This window comes from Astatotilapia calliptera, chromosome 3 (genome assembly GCF_900246225.1).
Source record: "Astatotilapia calliptera chromosome 3, fAstCal1.2, whole genome shotgun sequence".
NCBI lineage: Eukaryota > Metazoa > Chordata > Actinopteri > Cichliformes > Cichlidae > Astatotilapia > Astatotilapia calliptera.
Window position 1 is genome coordinate 8,840,802 of NC_039304.1, and position 22,746 is coordinate 8,863,547.

Genomic DNA, 22,746 nt, shown 5'->3' on the forward strand with positions numbered 1-22,746 from the left:
ATTGCCTGGACACAGAGGATATCCTAATGCAGCTGATTGAACTAAAAAGCTCGACTCTGTGGGGTCAAAGTTTGCAAACCTACGAACGCAGCTGGAATCCATAGCTGTCCATGTTCATGGAGCTTGGATTTTCACCTGCTGGACATCACTACCTGACAAGTTTAACTGTCTTCAGAACATTGCAGAGGCCTTATTGTCGGTATTTGGCTCTATATATCTGTGTGAGCAGATTTTCTCTCACACGAAGAGTGTCCGCAGGTAGTCGTCTGAATGCTGGACACTCAGAGACCTGTCTCTGAGTGGGAGCCGAGAGATCACATTAACATGTGTATCCCTGTATTAACAAACATGCCATATTGGCCCAGTTTATTTTTCTTATCATTTTTGTGAGGAGACCTTGAATACCCAGGGCCGGTTCCAGACAGGCATATATGAAGTGGCAGACATAAATGTAAAGGGGGCACATAGTAGCCATGGAGGCGAGAAAGGCGTGGGGGTTGAATGGGGTGCTATGGATTAGGGGTGCCACAAACTATTATTTTGATAGTCGACTAGTCAGATCATGCATCCACTGGACATAAGACGTACAGCTTATTGCACCAGCATGCATCTGCTGTTATATAACTATCATTAGCTTACAGTTTGAAGTTTTTAAGGTATGTGCTAACTAAAAATAAAGACCAGATGATAGTTTATTAAACTTTTAAGAAAATTTGCAGATTGTCTTAGTGGAGTTTAATAAACTCAGCCATTTACTCCTTGCTATCTAAAATATAACAGGACAGGGGACTAAACTCTCGACCATCTCACACTTCTGTTTAATCAGTTTTCTGTTTGACGTTTATTCAGCTGTGTGAAAACTATAACTTTATTCTCAGCCAAACAGATTTGCTCAGAAACAAATAAAATACTGAAAAAAGCCAAACAATAACATGTTTATCAGAATCAGAATCAGAATCAGAATACTTTATTGATCCCTGGGGGAAATTATTTTTTGTTACAGTGCTCCATTTTAAACCAACATTAAGACAAGACAGACAATACGCTAACTAAGAATAGTACAATATATACATATATATACATACATACATACATACATACATACATAAATAAGTCACTTATAAATAAATATTTGGAAAAGAAACATGTGTAGCTGTAGCAGCAAACAGTGTGTTAAGTGGATGCGTTGTACAAAGTGGATGCGTTGTACAATGGAATCTAAGTGACTTTTATATAATGTTTAACCTGAGTAGTGAAAGACCGCGGGGGATCTGAAAACAATGTGCTGGGAGTCTGGTGTTTTTCGCCGGCTCTAGTGAGCCTTGAACCTTGAATTAAGTAAGAATAAAATAAGACCTCTCAATATAGCCAATATTCTTACAAAACTAAAAAGGGTTGGCATAGTAATAAAAAAATACCAACATAAATACCTGTTTATTGCGGTTTCATGGAAACTGAAATTAACAGAGAGACATTAAACGCACCTCATCGCCTGCTGTAGCCAAACGGAAAAAGTACATTCTTCGCAGCTGCACTTCATCCCAGAGGTAGGTTAATAAATTGGATTTAATTTAACCACAATACTTTGACATGGCTTCTTTATAGGGCGGTGGCAAGATGCGTCGCATAGATGTTTAGCTGGGGGGAGGGGGAGTTCTCTGCCGAGGGCTGTGTGAGCCTGCGCGCAAACAGTGCATGGAGCGGAGGCAAGGAGCGGATGAAACGTGAAACCTATCATGTAATTTGTGCCTTTTCTAGCAGATTTGTTTAGCTACTGTAGTAAATCTCGTCCATATTCAGTTTGTGGGTAATCTATTATTTTCTTTCTAAACTTCTAAAAGTTTGACTTAACGGGGCAGGACGTTTGTTTAAGGGGGCATTGGCCGCATTCAGATAAACTACGAAACCGCACACGAAGAACTGCTGGGTAAGTAGGTGAAATAATGTCAAATTAATTGTTTGGGGTTTTAGTTAGTTTGCTTGTTTGCTCGTTCATGTGTAATGCATTTCAATAGGAAACATTTCCTGTAAGAACAGTGCTCTCTTTTGTGTGAATAGTGTGTGTGTGTGTGTGTGTGTGTGTGTGTGTGTGTGTGTGTGTGTGTGTGTGTGTGTGTGTGTGTGTGTGTGTGCATGCTTACACGTCTTTGTGAGTACAGAAAGTTGGCATGCTACTATACTTGTGGGGACAACAATCACTTATTGGGACAAACTGCCCGCCCCCACATTCGCTTCGCATTGAGCGGTGTGCATCCCAATTCAGGGTCTGCAGCCTTAAAGTAGGCAGCCTTAACACGGACTCAAAGACAACTAATGGCTGAAGTACGAGGCTTGTGAAATGGGACTGTCTAGCCTCCGGCCCTTTCTCAATTCTCAAGTACGCGAGTACGAACTCGCATTCTCGGTGAGTTTCCTGTTCCCGGTTTCCTGTTTTTGTTTTTTAAATTAATATGCCTCTGCAGCTCGGCACTTCCTGTATTTGTAGTCTGGCTGAGAACTTGGTTTGTGAGTCAAAGCTGGCCTTCCTTTATACAGGCCTTAATACATAAAACAATATAATCAAAAAAATAAGCACTAAGAACATATATTTATTCTTTAACACTAGCAACCATGAGTCTAACAGGTGGAAACGTGTCATACAGCTTTGTTTGTTAATGAAATGAAGAGTAGACTGATATATTAAATATTCCTTTATTGAGTGAGAAAATCATACCATGTCATAACTGCTTTAAGTCATACAGAATAGATATCAGAGCCTTAAACAGGCTGACTTCTGCTAAATGGGTCAAACTGGGCAGAAAGTATACAAACACATAACATCCTTATAGAATATGATGCAACACTATAGATCAACTTACCTCAGAATATATAAGCATATAAACAATTACAGCAATATGATGCAACACTCCTTTCCATTTCACGCCGAAGGCTCTTTACACTGTTTGAGAATTCCTCTCTGTATCCTTCAACCAGATAAACAGATTACTGAACTACTTTTTAACCAATGCATTGTCTTTAAGCAACAGTTAACTAATGGCCAATCAATAAAATAGTTTTGAAACAAAAAGTCATTAAAAAAAACTTCTTAACTCTTGAAAATTATAGTATTTGGTGCATTCTGTTTATCGTAATCTGACTCATGGAGTTTTCTTCACTTACGGTCAGAGTGTGATGATATCAGAAAATCTTCCAGCTCAAAGAAGGTATCCACTGCATCGTGGAACTCCTTTAAATGTTTAAATTTACCATTTATGATCTATCAATCTATCCTCTCAGAAAAATTATGGTTCTTAAATGGTTATTCAGATGTCTTCATGGTTCTTTAAAGAACCATCATACGTCAAAGAGCCTTTTTATTTTGTAGATGGTTCTTTAGGTATTACAAATGGTTCTTTAAAAAACAAAAGGTTCTTCTGTCACGATCTGAGGAGACAGACCGTGCGGTGTGGTGTGTGGTGGACCCAGGTGCGAACACAAGAGAGTAGACCGGAGTAAACTTAAACTGAAAGCGAGCCTGTATTATGGCTGATGACAGGTTTCAAACAAAGCAGAAATACCGTGACTAAACTGAACTTAAACTAAATTAGGAAGCAGATACTGACAAGCTATGAAGACTCAGAAAACCATGACGATGACTGTAAAGACTGGCCGTGAGGACATGGAGGGTGGGAACACAGACGACGCGACACAGACTGAATGAAACAGAGGCTGTGTCCCAATTCAGGGTCTGCAGCCTTAAAGTACGCAGCCTCAACGGTCATCAAGGGCCGCGTACTCAAAGACTAAGGTCGGAAGTGCGAGGCTTGTAAAATGGGACAGTCTATCCTCTGTCGTGCTGCCCAGGTTGCCTAGCAACCATGATAGCTGGAAACGTGTGGTTGACAGAAATGAAGGAGAACATATTTTGTTCGTTTGTTTGTTTCTACATGAGCTTTGTGTGATTTAATCAGTAACTGAGGCTGAGACAAGGGGACTGTAAAACATGATTGTTGGGCTTCATATCTGTACTGAACATTAGCTAGTAAATAACGTAGGGCTGCTCGATTATGGCAAAAATGATAATCACGATTATTTTCACTGAAATTGAGATCTCGATTATTTGACGATATTTATTTAACCCTTTAAGACCTACTATAGAACCAAGTCCGCCAGAGCTTATATTATTTTTTTACATGTTGTAGTGCCATTTGTGGGAGCATTTCAAGTTGCTATACAACTGTTATAGCCCATATTTTAATAATACGTATGCATTAAGTCCATAGTAACTACATTAATTGCAAAAAAGTGCAATAAACTACAAAAAAATTTTAAATCGTTTTTGTTTTTTTTATATATATTTCTACTTGGAGAAATTTAAGAGGTTTATCCCTCAAAACTTTAAATACAAAAAAGTTGCAAAAAATAGTTTACAACAACAGGAAATTTATTTTGAGTGTCTTCATAGTTTTATTTTGGAGATACAGCAATTTTTATATACTGTAGGAAAAATGAAAAAACAATCCTATGATGCAAATTTGCAAAGAAAACAGCATGTGCATCAAAATAAACTATTTCCAGCAGTGCAATTTGAGTTCTAAGCATCCGAGAAACTATTCAGAAAAGTCAAACATGACTTATAAAAACACCAGTATAGGCTTTTAACCCTTTAGAGCCGGTCGGAGCGGGCACGCTCTGTTTTGCGTAACTATTTTTAAATCCCGGTAGCTCTGCAACCACGAAAGCTAGCGCAATAATTTTTTTTTGCATATGAAACCGGAGGAGTTGTACTTACATCTTATGCCATCAGCTTGTCCTAGGTCACAGTTTCCTTCCACATATAGCTTTGCAAAAACTGCATAAAAAGCGCTTGCAGCAACAAAAACATAATATTCCATAAACACGCTTTGCCGATCCGATCAGCTGTTCATAACACTTCCTACGTTGGAATAGACGTCAGCACGAACTTTTGCATGTCCGCCATTACCTGCCCGAAACCGGAAGTGACGTCATTTTCGCGGAAATGTAGGTTTTTTTTTTACCATCAGGGCCTCAGGGCTTATACTGGTGTTTTTAAAAGTTATCTTTGACTTTATGTGTCGTTTCTGGGATGCTTAGGACTCATATTGCACTGCTGGAAATGGTTTATTTTGATGTATATGCTGTTTTTTTTGCAAATTTGCAGTATAATATTTATTTTCGTTTTTCCTGCAGTGTATAAAAATTGGTGTATTTCAAAAATAAAACTATGAAGACACTTAAAATAAATTTCCTGTGGTAGGAAACTATTTTGTGCAACTTTTTTGTATTTACAGTTTTGAGGGATAAGCCTCTAAAATTTCTCTAACTAGAAATATATGTTAAAAAAGCAAAAACGATTTTCAATTTTTTTGTAGTTTATTGCACTTTTTTGCAATTTATGTGATTACTATGCACTTAATGAATACATATTATTAAAATCTGGGCTTTAATTGTTGTATTGATGTATAGCAATTTGAAATGCTCCCAAAAATGGCTCCACACCATGTAAAAATATAATATAAGCTCTGGCGGACTTGGTTCTATGGTAGGTCTTAAAGGGTTAAGGCCTACAAGTAAAAAACTACATTTTCCGTGAAAATGACATCACTTCCGGTTTCGGGCAGGAAATGGCGGACATGCGATATCTTGCTTAAATATCTTGCTGCATTTTGTATAAGTTCATACTCAAGTTTAAAACAACAACTACACTAAAGCTATTCTGTTATACCTGTATGCAAAAAAAAAAAAATATTTCATAGTTCAGCAATACTGATCAATCTAATAAACTTAAACCTACACCATCCTCCCTATTCTGGTATTTTAAAGAGTACTTAGCATAAATATTAAGCAACCTAACTAATAGGGTTCCAACTCCCAGCAACAACAAAAATAAATAAATAAAAAATAGGGAACCACCCCTCACGCTCCACCTCATGATGCTTAATCGACGTAATCAACCTTAAAGGATAAACCGCCCGCAGGGGCGTGCTGGGTGTTTTATATATATATATATATATATATATATATATATATATATATATATATATATATATATATATATATATATATATATATATATATATATATATATATATATATATACATACATATATATTAGACTTAATAGTTACTATATACAGTAATGGACTTCTATTCATTTTGTCAGATAATTATTTATTAAAAGCTAGACATTTTAAATGAGAATAAGAAAGAAAAGTATGTCTTTGTGCCCCCTTTTCCCTGTTAATGCCCTATCGGCCCCCCTGGCTAAACTTTGCTAGATCCGCCCCTGCACAGTTACCAGCGTCAGCTACGTAGAAAAAGATCCTGGATTAGAAAGTAATATTAAATACATTCTAACAACAGCTTATCAAGCTTAAACGTGCTGCTGTTGTTCAGCCGCTGGTTTCCTCTTTCTGGTGCAAAGTGGGCCAAAAACAAACAAGAGACACGGACTCGCGACAGAAAAGCCGATCAGCTGATCATTAAGCAGTTTCATGATTGAAGTAGCAGCAAGAAGCGGCAGTCACTTGTTAAGCTTAATGCAAGAATGCTTTACAAACATTCAGAGATGGACTTACACACTTGCTTTACTTCTCTCGGGGATAACTTTGTCGGAGATGAAATGCCGGGTTGCTAGCGAAGCTCCACATGCTATCCAGACCACCACAGGTCCCGCATGCCACAGCTGCTCTATCACGTGATGCATACTGCTCCGACGTGCTAACGTTCTGAGGTGAGTTACGGCGTGTTGCAAGTTTTGTGAGGTGCTTTCGTGATATTTAATGGATCGGATTACATTTTTTTATTTTTCTCCGATATCCGATCCAGTAATTTAGGTCAGTATCGGACCGATACCGATACATAATATCGGATCGGTCCATCTCTAGTAAAAAGCAAATGTACGAGCTGTGATAACTGTGTCTGATAAAATGAAGAGTAGACTGATATATTAAATATTCCTTTATTGGGTGAGAAAATCAGACCATGTCATAACTGCTTTAAGTCATACAGAATAGATATCAGATCCTTAAACAGGCTGACTTCTGCTAAATGGGTCAAACTGGGCAGAAAGTCTACAAACACATAACATCCTTATAGAATATGATGTAACACTATAGATCAACTCACCTCAGAATATATAAAGCAAATAAACATTTACAGCAATATGATGCAACACTCCTTTCCATTTCACGCCGAAGGCTCTTTACACTGTTTGAGAATTAGGGTAGGAATTTACATACCTTGTTGGGAGGAATAAGACCAAAATGTTCCCACACAGGGGAGGACATCCTCCTCTTCTTAGCTGGCTCCGTTCTCTCCTGACTTTCTCTCCTCACTCTCATAAACCTCAAAACTCTCTCCAAACTGTCACTAACCGCAGCTCTCCATCAAACACCCACATTTTGAATGAAGTCTGAGGGGTTTATATCGCTGTCATAGCTCGCGGCAAAGTTCGAACCACTTCCTGAACCAGTCACGTGGTACAGCCAGGCAGCGAGGCTTCGGACGTCATCATTTTCAGCTCCTCCCATAAATGAAGCAAGCCTCGATACGCGCATCGCGGAAACACCCCCTCCATTACTCGACACAAGCTTTGAAGCCTCGATACAGAACGTCACATCACTACTAGCCGGGGTTCATGGCTCACATGCTTGTCCTGCTAGACCTTAGTGCAGCATTCGATACTGTCGACCATAATATCCTATTAGAGCGATTAGAACATGCAGTAGGTATTACAGGTACTGCACTTCAGTGGTTTGTATCATATCTATCTAATAGACTCCAGTTTGTTCATGTAAATGGAGAGTCCTCTTCACACACTGAGGTTAATTATGGAGTTCCACAGGGTTCAGTGCTAGGACCAATTCTGTTTACATTATACATGCTTCCCTTAGGCAGTATCATTAGAAGACATAGCATACATTTTCACTGCTATGCAGATGACACCCAGCTCTATCTGTCCATGAAGCCAGATAACACACACCAATTAGTTAAACTGCAGGAATGTCTTAAAGACATAAAGACCTGGATGGCCGCTAACTTTCTGCTTCTTAATTCAGATAAAACTGAGGTTATTGTACTCGGCCCTGAAAAGCCTAGAAATATGGTATCTAACCAGATTCTTACTCTGGATGGCATTACCTTGGCCTCCAGTAACGCTGTGAGGAACCTTGGAGTCATTTTTGACCAGGACATGTCCTTCAATGCACATATTAAACAAATATGTAAGACTGCGTTCTTCCATTTGCGGTCACATCTCTAAAATTAGAAATATCCTGTCTCAGAGTGACGCTGAAAAACTAGTTCATGCATTTATTACTTCCAGGCTGGACTACTGTAATTCATTATTATCAGGATGTCCAAAAAACTCACTGAAAAGCCTTCAGCTAATCCAAAACGCTGCAGCAAGAGTCCTGACAGGGACTAGAAAGAGAGAGCATATTTCTCCTGTTTTGGCTTCCCTTCATTGGCTTCCTGTTAAATCCAGAACTGAATTCAAACTCCTGCTCCTCACATACAAGGTCTTAAATAATCAGGCCCCATCTTATCTCAATGACCTTGTAGTACCATATCACCCTATTAGAGCACTTCGTTCTCGCTCTGCAGGCCTACTTGTTGTTCCTAGAGTATTTAAAAGTAGAATGGGAGGGAGAGCCTTCAGTTTTCAGGCCCCTCTTCTGTGGAACCAGCTTCCAGTTTGGATTCAGGAGACAGACACTATCTCTACTTTTAAGATTAGGCTTAAAACTTTCCTTTTTGCTAAAGCATATAGTTAGGGTGACCAGGTGACCCTGAATCCTCCCTTAGTTATGCTGCAATAGACGTAGGCTGCCGGGGGATTCCCATGATGCATTGAGTTTTTCCTTTCCAGTCACCTTTCTCACTCACTATGTATTAATAGACCTCTCTGCATTGAATCATATCTGTTATTAACCTCTGTCTCTCTTCCACAGCATGTCTTTTATCCTGTCTTCCTTCTCTCACCCCAACCGGTCGCAGCAGATGGCCGCCCCTCCCTGAGCCTGGTTCTGCCGGAGGTTTCTTCCTGTTAAAAGGGAGTTTTTCCTTCCCACTGTTGCCAAAGTGCTTGCTCATAGGGGGTCATATGATTGTTGGGTTGTTTTTTTTCTCTGTATCTATGAAGCGCCTTGAGGCGACTTATGTTGTGATTTGGCGCTATATAAATAAAATTGAATTGAATTGAACTAGAGCCGGCGAGAACTGCAGACTCCCGGCACATTTTTTTCAAACCCCTGCGGTCTTTCGCTGCTCGGGTTAAACATGATATATTAGTCACTTAAAACTGTTATTGTTTGGCTTTTTTCAGTGTTTTATTTGTTCCTGAGTAAATTGGTTTGGCTGAGATTAAAGTTTCAGTTTTCACACAGCTGAATAAACGTCAAACAGAAAACCGATTAAACAGAAGTTTGAGATGGTCGAGAATTTACTCCGGTGTCCTGTTATGTTTTAGATGGCAAGGAGCAGATGGCTGAGTTTAGTAAACTCCACTGAGATAATCTGCAAAATTCATTAAAATTTTAATAAACTATCATCTTGTCTTTATTTTCAGTTAGCACATACCTTAAACACTTCAAGCTGTAAGCTAATGATAGTTATATAAGCGCAGATGCATGCTGATGCAATAAGCTGTAAGTTTTACGTCCAATGGATGCATGATCTGATTAGTCGACTATCAAAATAATCGTTTGTGGCAGCCCTACATTCTCTGTAAGGTTAAGGTCATTTACTGAATGGCGTATATTTCAAAGTAAAGGCTTTAAAACCAAGTAAACTCTGAAAGTACAAACATCACTAATGTCACATACAACTTTGCCGACATGTGTCCAACAGTAATGTTTTATTGTTCTTTATTATTAAACATTCGCACCTAAATAAGTGACATAATATTCAGGACTTACTTTTAAGAATTTACTCTTTGGCTGCTCCGCTTCAGCCGTTCGCCTTTTTTTTTTTTTTTTTTCCGGCAAAATTAATCACACCCACCGTAACGCTATGAAGTCTAAGATATGTTGGGCCATGAAGGCTACACCAACCCATCCTTCAAATCCGGGGAAATGAAGGATGTATTTGAAGGACGCATTTCAAGCAGCCTTTGAATTGGGACAGCCTTTGCTGCGTCGCTGCGACTTAATCGGCCTTAAAATGCAGCCTTTAAGGTTGCAGACCCTGAATTGGGATACAGCCGATGTACGTTTGAACTGGCCTTGTTCACTGTGGTAATATGGTAATATGAAACTGAAATGTATGGATACATTTGCACATATGCATACCCCTCTTTGCCCTTTCAAACAAATTTGTGCCATCAATCATTTGTACTGACATTTCATTTGAGCAATTGAAATGTACTTGAATGGTTAAATGCAATTCGGTTTCATTATGTCAAATTCGTGAGGTATGGTAATATGGTAAGGTAGAGACAATTAACACAATTAGTACAATTAACAAAAATAAAAAGATTAGAATACTCTAACTAACCATTAACAGCTCCATGTACATGTCCCAGCATGGGAAATTAGAGTACAACACAGATTTTTGTTATAAGTCAACAGTCTATGTACTCCTGAAATGACAACTGTTAATTCAAACAACACACATACACATGAAACACACATGGTTCATTTAGGCATTTTGTACGTGATGCCAGACATTATGTACTTTGCTGGTTAAGAACCATGAAATGTCTCTCAGAATAAACAATGTTTCAATCAAATTTCACAGGTGGCCAGTACTACCACATGTTTTTTTTTCATATATTTTTATGATTTTTTTTTTAAGTTGTTTTTGTGATGTGTATGCATAAATCTTTCACGTGACCCAGGAGAGAGGAGGGAAGTTTACAGTGTTTTTAAAAGCTTTGAATTTTGTGACACATGAAATAGTCCTTGTTTAATAAATTGAGAATTACTTGCGCTTATTACAGTCATTGGAGAGAAGCTGCCTTCATAATCTGGAGCCTTGGGAGGACATATTCTGAACTCAGAGTGGAGGTAAACAGCTACTAGGTACAAGACAGAAATAAATAATACAAGATAATGTTTTGTAAGAACATCTAACTATAAATATTATTAATATATACATACAGCATAATAATACAGCATTACTATTATTTTACCCACAGCTCCATGCCGTTAAGTGAAGACAGCATTGTTTAATATCAAGAGGGAGTTAGTCTCTCTACATTTAGAGACTAAATGTGTTTTCAAGACTTGAAAACACATAAAAATCAGCAAAACTGGTAGATTTTGCATGAGAAACAGCCTCGCAGCTGATGCATACATGAGACTGCACAGAATTCGACAAATGGGAGTGAGAATTCAGAAAAGCAATGTACACCTGGGTAACAAATACAGAAACAAGAATTTCTAATTTTGGAACAGTTAATAAAACAAGAAACTTCAGACATGAGAGAATTTCTCACATCTTTGAAAAGTGAAGCCTCCACAGTGCTGTCTACACGGGGTACAAAGCTTCTAGAAAGTGTGACACAGTATTTTATTTTATTTCCTAATGTTCTCTTCTTCTTTTTCTACATGTGTACAGTATAATAATTCTTGTATTAAATTCTTTTTTTAGTTTCTGATCAGCAAATACCCCAACGTTTAGCTGATGTTAACACAGACGTCGCTAAAATGACAGGTAAGATGCCAGAATAAAAGTGAATTTAAGTAAAATTTGTTTCAATTTACTTAAAAGCACATACAAATGAGCAAAATTGATAGATTTTGCATGAGGTCTTCATGCAAACTACAGGTTAGTAAGCACTGAACTATATTTTTATTTATCCAGTGTACTCAAAAGGAAAATTGCTTTGGTCTTTGGTATTACACTCAAAGCGTAAAACCTATGTTCAATCAGGTTTTAACAGATATTTAACAGATAGCAGGCACTAGCAAATGCAAACCAGAAGAAGAAAACTTATCCCAGAATAATGAAAAAACGAAGGACAAAAACTTAAGCAAGTCTGGTGTGTTCTTTGCGCACCAAAGTAAAATTTACCTACTTAAGATGAGATAACAAGTACTTTATTTATGCTAAATGTTATATTTAACTGTATAAAACATTTAACTGAGGGAAATTATTTTAGTATCATACAACAAAATATCTCAGAAAATTAAGAAAGTATACTAACAAAGGAACTCAGTTAAAAAGAAAAGGATAGAGTCGTAGCCTCCTAAAACACAAAGTAATAACAATTCAAATCAAATAATTTTGAATTTAGTTAGTTAATTAATATTTTTATTAATTTGTTTCTTCATTGGGGAAACATGAAAAAATGACACGTATAGGACTGTGGAAATACTGTTTAACTGATTAAAACAAAAGAATAACTGAAGACACATTTGCAAGCAACAGTTACTGTAAGCATGTAACGCCTCAGCTATGTCCCTAAGCCCCGAATCTATGTTTTGGAGAAAAAAATAATAATAAAAATAACTTAATAATATTTTTCCTTCTTATTGCACACACTTGGGAACACAAGTTCCACAGATGCTGAGGCCTATATATGGCACAGAGTTCATTTTCACACAGACGCCAAACTTACTAACCATTAACAGATCAAGGTTAAGCAACCCCTCCCACTTCCAGGCTATAGTGTCCTGGGGCCCGTTCTTCGTACGTCGCTTACTACATCCAAGATCAAATGACACATCCAAGACCAAATCATCGCGCTAACCGTGAGCTCGCTAATCCGGTTCTCCGAACACACCTGCTGTTGACGATTAGTACAGCTGGATGAAGTAATGTGAGATCACTGGGTGTCGTAAAAGGGGCTACGCATCGAGAGTAGAAACATTGATCGGCAACCCTCTGATTGGTCGGCGAAAATGTCGAAGGAGCGCGCTCGGTATTTTTCGGCAGCAGAGCAAGAACTCCTGAGTGAGGGATTTCAGGAGTTTCAGAGTTTAATCAGAACGCAAGGGAACACTGCAAAGGCTGCAAAAGCAAGGAGAGAGGGCTGGCAGAAAGCTGCTGACAAATTAAACTCGTAAGTAATTTAATAATAACAATAATAATGGAGTGGATTGATATAGCGCTTTTCAAGGCACCCAAAGCGCATGACAATGCCACTATTCATTCACTCTCACATTCACACACTGGTGGAGGCAGCTACGGTTGTAGCCACAGCTGCCCTGGGGCAGACTGACAGAAGCCAGGCTGCCATATCGCGCCATCGGCCCCTCTGGCCAACACCAGTAGGCGGTAGGGTAGATTTATCATATCACACTATATTATCCAATATTATATTACATTATATTATATTATAATATGTTATATTATATCCCCTTTCACATTAGAGCCACAACAGGACCCACTAGAACATGGGAACAGGTAAAAGTGAAATATAAGAATATTCTACAGAATGGTAATATTTATCACTTATATTGCTTTTAGTCTCTTGGAAAGAGACCCTGAAATAATCTGTTTGTTTGTTTATAACAGCAACCAAGAAAAGGGCAGAGCAAAAAAAGACAGGTGGTGGTCCTGCACCCCCTCGTCAACAAGTTGGTTAAGTGAATAATACCCTCACGGGAAAATCGATATCTCTCAATGAGCACACTGTCGCGCTGAGCTAAAGGATCCTGTCTGTCCCGCAATATACGCTGAATTCTGAGGACTCTCCTTATCAATCTTGCACCTTCCGCAATGGGTGGCTCGTGTACAAACGGACAGGATATGACTGCGACAGACTTCCCAAATCCACCTTCGCTTTTATAGCCGTGGTCTCTCATCTTGATTACACGAAGTAATTTACAATTACTACTCTGAAATATGAATTACATCTGTAATAATCACATACATGTAATAGAATGTTAATAGTACATTTCCCTTTTTTAGGAAATGACCTGTATGTATCTGTGTGAAATCAATAAAAGGATCAAGTGCTGCATTATCTTTAGTTACATTGATGTTATTTATTTATGGTGAAACAGTGGTGGAATATCGCTGTTATCGGATGAGCTTCGGGGAACCGAACGATCCAGGATCACGCGAAATCGTCAACAATCTAATCCAGCTAACTTACTTAGCGAGGTACGAAGAACGGGCCCCTGGACTCCAAAAAAACCAAACAAAAAAGTCAGATATACTGCAGCAAACAAGACAATATCCCCAAAATGATTACAGACAGTAAATATTAAGTAACCTTATAAAATCTACATATTTCCTGAAAGAATCCCATTGCTATTCTGATATTGATATTCAAATTTGATATATTACTGAATTGTGAGTGATGAACGCTTTTATATCAAATCTATAAATGCATTCTAAAACTTAAAAAAAACTAAAACTAACTAAATGAAAAATGTTATTTTTTTAAATGTATCAGACATAAAAATGGTCAACTGAATTAAACAATTAGAAAAAGAAGACTAAACAAGGAATAACTTTGGCTATGTGAACCAACATGAGTTACAAAAACATGGAAACAGAGTTGGATATAATGTCTTCATTCAGTTCAATTAAACTTTATTTATTTAGCACCAAATCACAACAACAGTTGCCTTAAAGCGCTTTATATTGTAAGATACACCCTGCAATAATACATACAGAAAAAAAACCCCAACAAACATTTGATTCCCTATATCTACAGAGACACACCTGGAGAGCTTACTGGAGGATGTGGGCTTGGAGCAGTACTACAGAGAGAAGCTATCACTCAGCGAAATACTTGTTCTTAATAGGAAGACCATTTCTGACAACTCTTTGGAATATAAATCTGACCTCCCATGGCATTTTTTAAAGAAGCTGATGATGGTTAATGTAACAGCTAGGAGTGTGCAATATATATCAGATTGTGGGTCGAATTGTGCTGATGAATCAGAGAATACAGACTCAGATCTTGATGATCTGTTTGAGAGCCCAAAAACTGGTGGCAAGCTAAACCCCCTCGACATAATCACTGCTCTCTTTCTGTGTTCTGATGGTTTTCTGCAGCAGGAAATGGCACTCAAAATGTCCATGTGTCAGTTCTCTGTTCCTCTGCTGCTTCCCAATTGTGACACCAATCAGTGCACACTCATGCTGTGGGCCATGAGAGACATTGTTAAGGAGTACAGACCTCAGTCTCTGTCAGAGTCCAAGGGCTTCATTGAAGACAGAATCGTTCTGTCTGAACTTCCAATGATCTCTTTTGTCAGACTGGGTGAGTGCTCCTGGTCCAAGTCAGAGATTCTCAATAAGCTTCTAACTGATTCTCAGCAGTACCATGAGACCTTTGTTCACCACAACATGGAGTGTGGTGACAGTCCAAGAAGAATATCCAACGGACTGACTGAAATTACTTGGTATCTTCCTGCTGGAAACACAAACATAGATATTTTCAGTCAGCCAGTGGCTGTAGCCAACCTTCGTGGAGACATTGAATCCTTTGAAACACAATACTCCTTTTTGTGTCAGACATCTGCTGCAGTTTTTGTGTTCTTTGATCATTTGGACTCTGAGTGCAGTCTACTTACTAACCAAAACCGAAAGGCAAAGATATACTTAGTGGGTAACTATGAGAGCAAGTGCTTCAGTAAAGATGCTTTAAAAGAAGTAGCAACCAAGTTGAACTTGACTAAGAACAACATCATTATTAAGACAAAACAGAAAAATGATGCTGATTTTGTAAAAGATTTGAGGGAAACAGTCAGAGATGTAGTTGAGAACTCAAATATGAAGATGACAATAGAGCAGATGGCAGACATTGCCCATGAACTGGGAATCCTGGTTGATGAAGACTCTCCAGAGTGCCAGATTGCAAAGACAAATGCAGAAGCCATCACTGCTGAAATTCAAGACATCCTTAAATACAAAGAAGATCAGCTTCCACGGCAAGGTGAAATATGGAAAGAACTGACCTGCTTAGAGAAAGAAGAATTCCGCCTTCGAAAAGTTGGGTCTAACAATATAGAAGATTATAAAAGTGATCTTCATCTGAAGAAAGAAGAACTGCGGGAAAAGCAGAACTCCTATGACATGTCGACAACTATGAAATGTTTCATCAATGCAATATCACGCCCAGGAACAGAGAGGTTTTATTTCCTGAAATGGATGCGAATGAACCTCGATAACGTGTCACGTATAAAACTGTCTGAACTTCGGGAGAAATATAAAGAAAAATGTAAGAACTCTGAGAACAAAGAGGAGATCAAAGAAATTGACAGACAAATTTCCAACAGCTCACTGGGGACTGAACACTTCTTCCGTGAAATGGGTCAGATCTATGAAGCCTCACTGTCCCTTCCACAAACAGATCCAGAACGTCAACAGCTGCAGCATCTGCCCAAACTGTGTGCAGAGTTGTTGCTTGATGGATTTCCTCTTGAGCTTGTAGATGGAGATGCATCCAACATCCCTCTCAGATGGGTGAGTGATGTTCTCTCTCAGCTCAGTGACTTGGTGTCTCCAAACAGAAAGATACGTGTAGTCACAGTTATTGGAGTTCAGGGCACAGGAAAGTCTAATCTCCTTAACACCATGTTTGGAGTGCAGTTTGCAGTCAGCAGTGGTCGATGTACTCGAGGTGCCTTTATGTTGCTCATCAAAATCAATGAAGACATGAAAAAAGTCCTAAACTGTGACTTCATGCTGATCATTGACACTGAGGGCTTAAAGTCACCAGAACTTGCACAACTAGACAACAGCTATGAGCACGACAATGAGCTTGCTACACTTGTTGTGGGGCTGAGTGATGTCACCATTGTTAATATTGCAATGGAGAATTCACCTGAAATGAAGGACATCCTACAAATAGTTGTGCATGCTTTTCTCAGGATGAAGGAGGTGGGCAAAAAGCCGAAATGTGTGTTTGTTCACCAGAATGTTTCCAGTGTTTCAGCCCATGAGAAGAACTTACAAGACAGGAAACTGCTCCTGGAACAGTTAAATGAGATGACCCAGGCAGCAGCCAAAATGGAAAAGAAAGAGGAGAACAAGAGCTTCACTGATGTGATGGAGTACAGTCCAGACACTGGGAACTGGTACCTTCTTGGACTCTGGAATGGAAACCCACCAATGGCACCACTCAATGCAGGGTACAGTGAGGCTGTATATGAGCTCAAGAAACACATCATCCAACTACTGGGAAACTCTGAATCCTCTGTTAAGGATATCTTGGAGTTTAAAGAGTGGATGACAAGTCTATGGACTGCAGTAAAGCACAAAAACTTCATCTTCAGCTTCAGAAACAGCCTCGTAGCTGATGCATACATGAGACTCTGCACAGAATTCAACAAATGGGAGTGGGAATTCAAAAAAGTAATGTACACCTGGGTAACAAACGCAGAAACTAGAATTTCCAATTTTGGAACAGTTGCTATAAAATCTGAATCTTCTGACATGAGAGAATTTCTCACATCTTTGAATAGTGAAGCCTCCACAGTGCTGTCTACATGGCAGACAAAGCTTCTAGGAGATCTGAGACAATATTTCAAGCAAACAGAGGGTCATGTTTATCTGGTCGAAGGATACAAAGAGGAATTCTCAAACAGTGCAAAGAGCCTTCGAAAAGAAATGGAGAGATGTGTTTTTAATCAGCTCATAGCAGCAGCAGAAATTAGAGAGGGAATGATAAAACTTGATAAAATTAAAAAGAATCATACAAAAGAGATTGAAAAGGCAGTTTGTTCACTAATTGATGAATGCCGGAAAAAGAATATACAAATGGGAAAGACAGAACTGGAAAAAGAATTTCATAAGATGTGGAGTGAAACTCTGGAGAAACTTTCTTTTTCTAAACAAAAGACAACAAATGTCTTCACCAACGTATCTCACTACCTGAGATTCAATCTGTCACACAGGGGGAGTCATGCATGTGAATTATTGAGTCAAAAAAGTTTACAGGATTGTGGAAAAGAGCCTTTCAAATATACAAGTGAATATATATTGCACAAAGTTGCACATGCAATGGGCAGAGTGGCTACATATTTCAAAATCCCAGATCACATAAAGGCTGTACAAAAACTGGCTGACAGCATCATAGATGTCTGTACTCAGTTTGTGAGAGAAAAGGTTATAAGAAAAAACAATTATTCGGATACTTACATCCAGGAGATCCTATACATGATTGATACAAAACTACATAACAATACAGATGTTAAGACAGACATCAAGTTTGAAGTTTCTCTAAAACAGCACATCTGTGGATTTGCAGCCAGAGAGTTTCAGAAAATGCACGAAGATTTCATTCAAGAAAATGATTCCTATAGATGTCTGATGAAAAACAAGGAAAAGTTTCGTGATGATTTCATTGATGTGTTTCATGAAAGAGACCAGTGTCAGAAGAAGGCAGAAGAATTCACCAACCAGTGTTTGAAACCTGCTGTCAAAGACTATGTCAGTTGTTTTCTGGGACATGATGTCATTGGTGAAATGTTGACATGTGAGCAGTTCAGCACACGAATGTCCTTCCAGTATTCAGTTTTACTGGATTTACTTTCAAAGGATGAATTTATGCACTACCTTGAATTTATTCAGAATTATGAGGAGTATGTAAAAGAAGTGATAGAAAAGAAAATAGTGGAGCACTTTTCAACTGCGTCAATAATGTCTGAGTTTGAGGACCAACGTCTCCAGTCATGCGTCATACACATAAATGATGCAATCAACAAGGCAAAAACAGGAAAGAGTGATGATTTGAAGACATTTGTTGAAGATATTCACAAAGAACTTGGTGATAAACTGGTCCTTTCTCAGAATGCTCTTGGTGCTTTCATGATCCTGAACAAGGCTGACAAGGAACAGTTTGCTCACTGGCTCACAGAGTGTGTAAAGGACATGGCAGAAGATCTGAGAAAAGAGTTTCACAGACTGAACTTTGAAATGAAACTACAGCATGTTCATGTGCAACCCCAGAATGAACTTTTCAACAAACTGATTGGTTGTGGCAAACAGTGTCCATTCTGCAACATTCCCTGTAGTGCAGGAGGAGGAGGCCATACTGAGCACTTTGCTGCACTGCATCGCCCTCAGGGTCTTGGTGAATACAATGTGAATGGAACACAGGAACTTGTCACCGAAATATGCACATCTTGTGTGAACAGTAAACTGTTTTTTTGTTGCAATGCTACAAAGAATGAGTTTCACCCTTATAAACATTACAAGGAGATTTACCCAGACTGGAAAATCGTTCCAGATGGGAGCCTTGAGGCATCAAACTACTGGAAATATGTGATGACAAAATACAACATTGCCTTTGCTGAAGTATTTTATGCAAAACCCGCTAAAATTCCTACAACTTGGAAAAAGATCACAAAAGATAAGGCAGAAAAAAGTCTGAAACGTCATTTCGCAATTAGTAAGAGAAAGTAGAACTAGAAATTAGCAACTACAAACTCTTATTCTTCAAGCACAGAGAACACATTGTTAGATATTGTGCTTTCAGTTTGTTTTTATGACATAGATCAATATACATTAACTAGTATGACTTACAATAATGTAATATGGGAAATATATTTTATTGTTGCTCACTTTTACATGATTTTGTAATTAACACCTTAAAAGAAAATTACTCTGCTTAAAACTTGTCTTGTTTTGATTTTGAGTCTTTATGTGGTATTATTCTACTGGAACAAAAAAAGAAAAAGCCCTTTTTCATTAGAATTTTATTTGTGTTGAGATATGATACCAACCATTTACATACTTTACCTATTAAAAGATAATTTACAACTAAAAGTTTTCTCATCAGAATATATTATAGTTTTTCAGAATTTAGAAAAACAGTTTTTCATTGAAATATCAATGAAGATGAATATTTAATTAAGTCAGTTTTTATTTTATTTTAATATTCTTTTAATTTTCTAGTCAAAATTGTTCACTGTTTTAAAATGTACAATATTTTCTTTAATGTCAAGCATTTCTAAATTGAAGAAAGAGATGCAAAATCAAGACAACTAGCATACATTTGCAGTGAAGACTGGGCTGATGGTTTGCATGACTCAGTGTATTTGTCACAGTCTTTGTCATTGTAGAGTGTTAAGTAATATAGCACAGGATCTCAAAATGGCAGTGATATGCATGAAGTTTTGTTTTGTTGGTTTTTTTTGTTGCATAACTTTTAATGTTTTGAACAAAAAATAAATTATGTTCAATTCCACATGTATCTGACATAAGTCCCTTTAAGTATGTGTCTTTATATGTGTGGTTAGAATCCTGTTTGCAAAAACTGGCATAGGTGTAACACTGTCTTTTGTAGAGGAATTTCTTTTATTTATGTATTATTTACATTATTTTATTGTATAATGCCTTGGTGCCACTGGGTTTTAGTATGTCTCAATGTTTCACACATTCATTGAATAGCCAGGTGATTGTATCACAGGAAGTTGGGGGAAACAGACAACTCCACAGAAAGTCTTTGGTCTCTTGTCTGTGAAGGTTCTCAGTCATTCAGGTCATCGTAGGTCTGAAGCTTGAACATTTGAAACGTAATGTTAACTCTCTTCAGAAATACAGTATGACCTGGCAGCCATTGCTTTTGTATTTTAAAACTGAATTCTTAGCTGAGCGTATTACGCATTTATGTTTTCCAGGAGAATATAGAATATATAGTTGAAAGAAAGTGCCACACCTATCCAACACCAGGCTAGTGGAAAAATACTGAACAGGGAATACATTCTGGTGTGTGTGTGCGTGTGTGAGTGTGAGAATTTTTTCGCTCTTCTCTCTTCACAGGGAGATTCCTGACTGAAGGAGATGAAACATAAGCTGGACAGCAGACCGAGGACCAAAGGGGAGAGCCAATCGTAAGCCGTGGCTCCTCTCCAACTTATTTAACGTTAAGACAAAGTAAAAGCCCTGGACAAGGGGTGGATCATGTAGGAAGAGGAAGAATTTCTCACTACACATCCAGGAGAGCCACTCCACGTGAATTATGTTATAAAAATTCTATACCAGAAAGCAGAAGAGGAACATGACAAGACTCGGCAGCTTGGGAAAACACTTTTAACACCATCTTCTGTCAGTACGAAACACGACGTCATGTGGTCGGGTGGTTGGTTGAGGTTTAAAGACTTGCATTAGTGTATGTTAGCTAATTAGTGATAGAATCAATAACTGAGAGGAATAAAGCCAAAAAAACTACACAAGATGGACTAACAATTTTCACTGTCTATTTCTTTAGCAGTAAGTGGCTGGTCAGCATTTGACTTGCTGGTCTCAAACGGGAAAATCCACCTGTTAGCCGTAATGTTTGGGTTTGTAAAGCACTTTATGTATGAAGACTATTAGGAGTGTCCACTGTGTTGGTATTTCTTTTTATGTATGTGTATTGTATAATGCTTTGGTGCCACTGGGTCTCTTTGCATGTCTGCCCCACACCCTATTCACACCACTAAACAGATGGTGGGAGCTTGGAAAGAAAAGCATCTGGACTTCTTTAAGTTGCTTGAAGATGTTTCACCTCTCATCCGAGAAGCTTCTTCAGTTCTAGGGTAAAATGGTGGAGAGTCCCAAATTTAAACCCCGTGGGAGTATCCCCCCAAAGAGGGACAAAAGGTCGCCCTGATGATCCTCTACCTAATCACATGAGCCAAGGTGTGAAAACGGGTGTGCGTCACAATCAGCCAGGGTTTCAGGTGAGCTCATTGTGAAACCTGGCCCCACCCTATCATGTGATTTCCTGAGGTCAGATGGCCCAGGATGTGAATGGCCGTTAAGGCATCTGGGGAGGGATCTCAAAACTGGATTATAGATGGCAGACAGTTGGTGTCGTAAACCACCGCCTCTGTTCAAAGATGGTCGCTCACAGTGGACATAAATGGCTTCTTTCACTCCTCTTTCAAACCATCTGTCCTCTCTGTCCAAAATATGAATGTTGGCATCCTCGAAAGAGTGACCTTTGACCTTTAGATGCAGATGGACAGCAGAGTCTTGTGCCGTGGAGGTGGCTCTTCTATAGAAGAAGAGGCGGTGGTTTGTTTGATTTGATTTTATTGATTAGCATTCAAATATCTCAATGAATACAGAACAAAGATCTACCACAAAGCAAGAAAGCATGAGACAAGGCTAATCAAAAGGTATTGGCTGAAGCATTTGCTTATTACGCCAACCCTTTGGTGTCGGTGGTTTACGACACCAAAACGTTAAATGAGTTGGAGAGGAGCCATGGCTTAGGATTGGATTGGCTCTCCCCTTTTGTCCTCGGTCTGGTGTCCAGCTCATGTTTCATCACACACACACACACACACACACACCAGAATGTGTTCCCTGTTCAGTATTTTTCCACTAGCCTGGTGTTGGATAGGTGCGGCACTTTCTTTCAACTATATATTCTATATTCTCCTGGAAAACATAAATGCGTAATACGCTCAGCTAAGAATTCAGTTTTAAAATACAAAAGCAATGGCTGCCAGGTCATACTGTATTTCTGAAGACATAGCTTTTTTCCAGCTTAACAGTATTACAGTCTTTCTGAATTGCTAAAACACTAAATCCCATTGTAAAAACTAAATGGTCCACTAGCAAAACTCTTTCATCAAATCAATCCCATATATTGACACAGTTGTCAAACTCTTAGACACTAGTCATCTGGTTAGGACACAATTTGCAAATCTGAATCTCCCATTTACCAAAACTCTAAACACATTCTCAAACACAAAACACATTTAGCAGTGTGATGCACTTGTACTCAGAATGGTGCACACAGGCTACAGAAGTTAAACATAATCAACACACTGTTTTCATTATTTAGACACTACCACTCAAAATTGAAAACACATTTGTCCAATCAGTAAACCCAATATTAAA

At 38.4% G+C, this 22,746-nt stretch overlaps 1 protein-coding gene across 6 annotated transcripts; it reads left to right on the forward strand.

The window, feature by feature from the left end:
* Window positions 1-1,234: 1,234 nt before the first annotated feature.
* On the forward strand, window positions 1,235-21,357 carry LOC113018540 (up-regulator of cell proliferation-like). 6 transcript variants are annotated; one of them, XM_026161617.1, is made up of 5 exons: window positions 1,582-1,738; window positions 1,842-1,927; window positions 10,943-11,009; window positions 11,596-11,658; window positions 14,615-19,586. In XM_026161617.1, the coding sequence occupies exons 4-5, from the start codon at window positions 11,652-11,654 to the stop codon at window positions 19,312-19,314; spliced, it is 4,707 nt and encodes a 1,568-aa protein (XP_026017402.1). In that variant the 5' UTR covers window positions 1,582-1,738; window positions 1,842-1,927; window positions 10,943-11,009; window positions 11,596-11,651; the 3' UTR covers window positions 19,315-19,586. The 6 variants fall into 6 exon arrangements, 3 of the variants coding, with proteins under 3 accessions (XP_026017403.1, XP_026017402.1, XP_026017404.1); XR_003271812.1 differs by lacking the exon at window positions 14,615-19,586 and adding an exon at window positions 13,320-13,348 and having other exon boundaries at window positions 1,594-1,738; XR_003271811.1 differs by lacking the exon at window positions 14,615-19,586 and adding an exon at window positions 20,674-21,357 and having other exon boundaries at window positions 1,597-1,738.
* The last annotated feature ends 1,389 nt before the right edge of the window (window positions 21,358-22,746 follow it).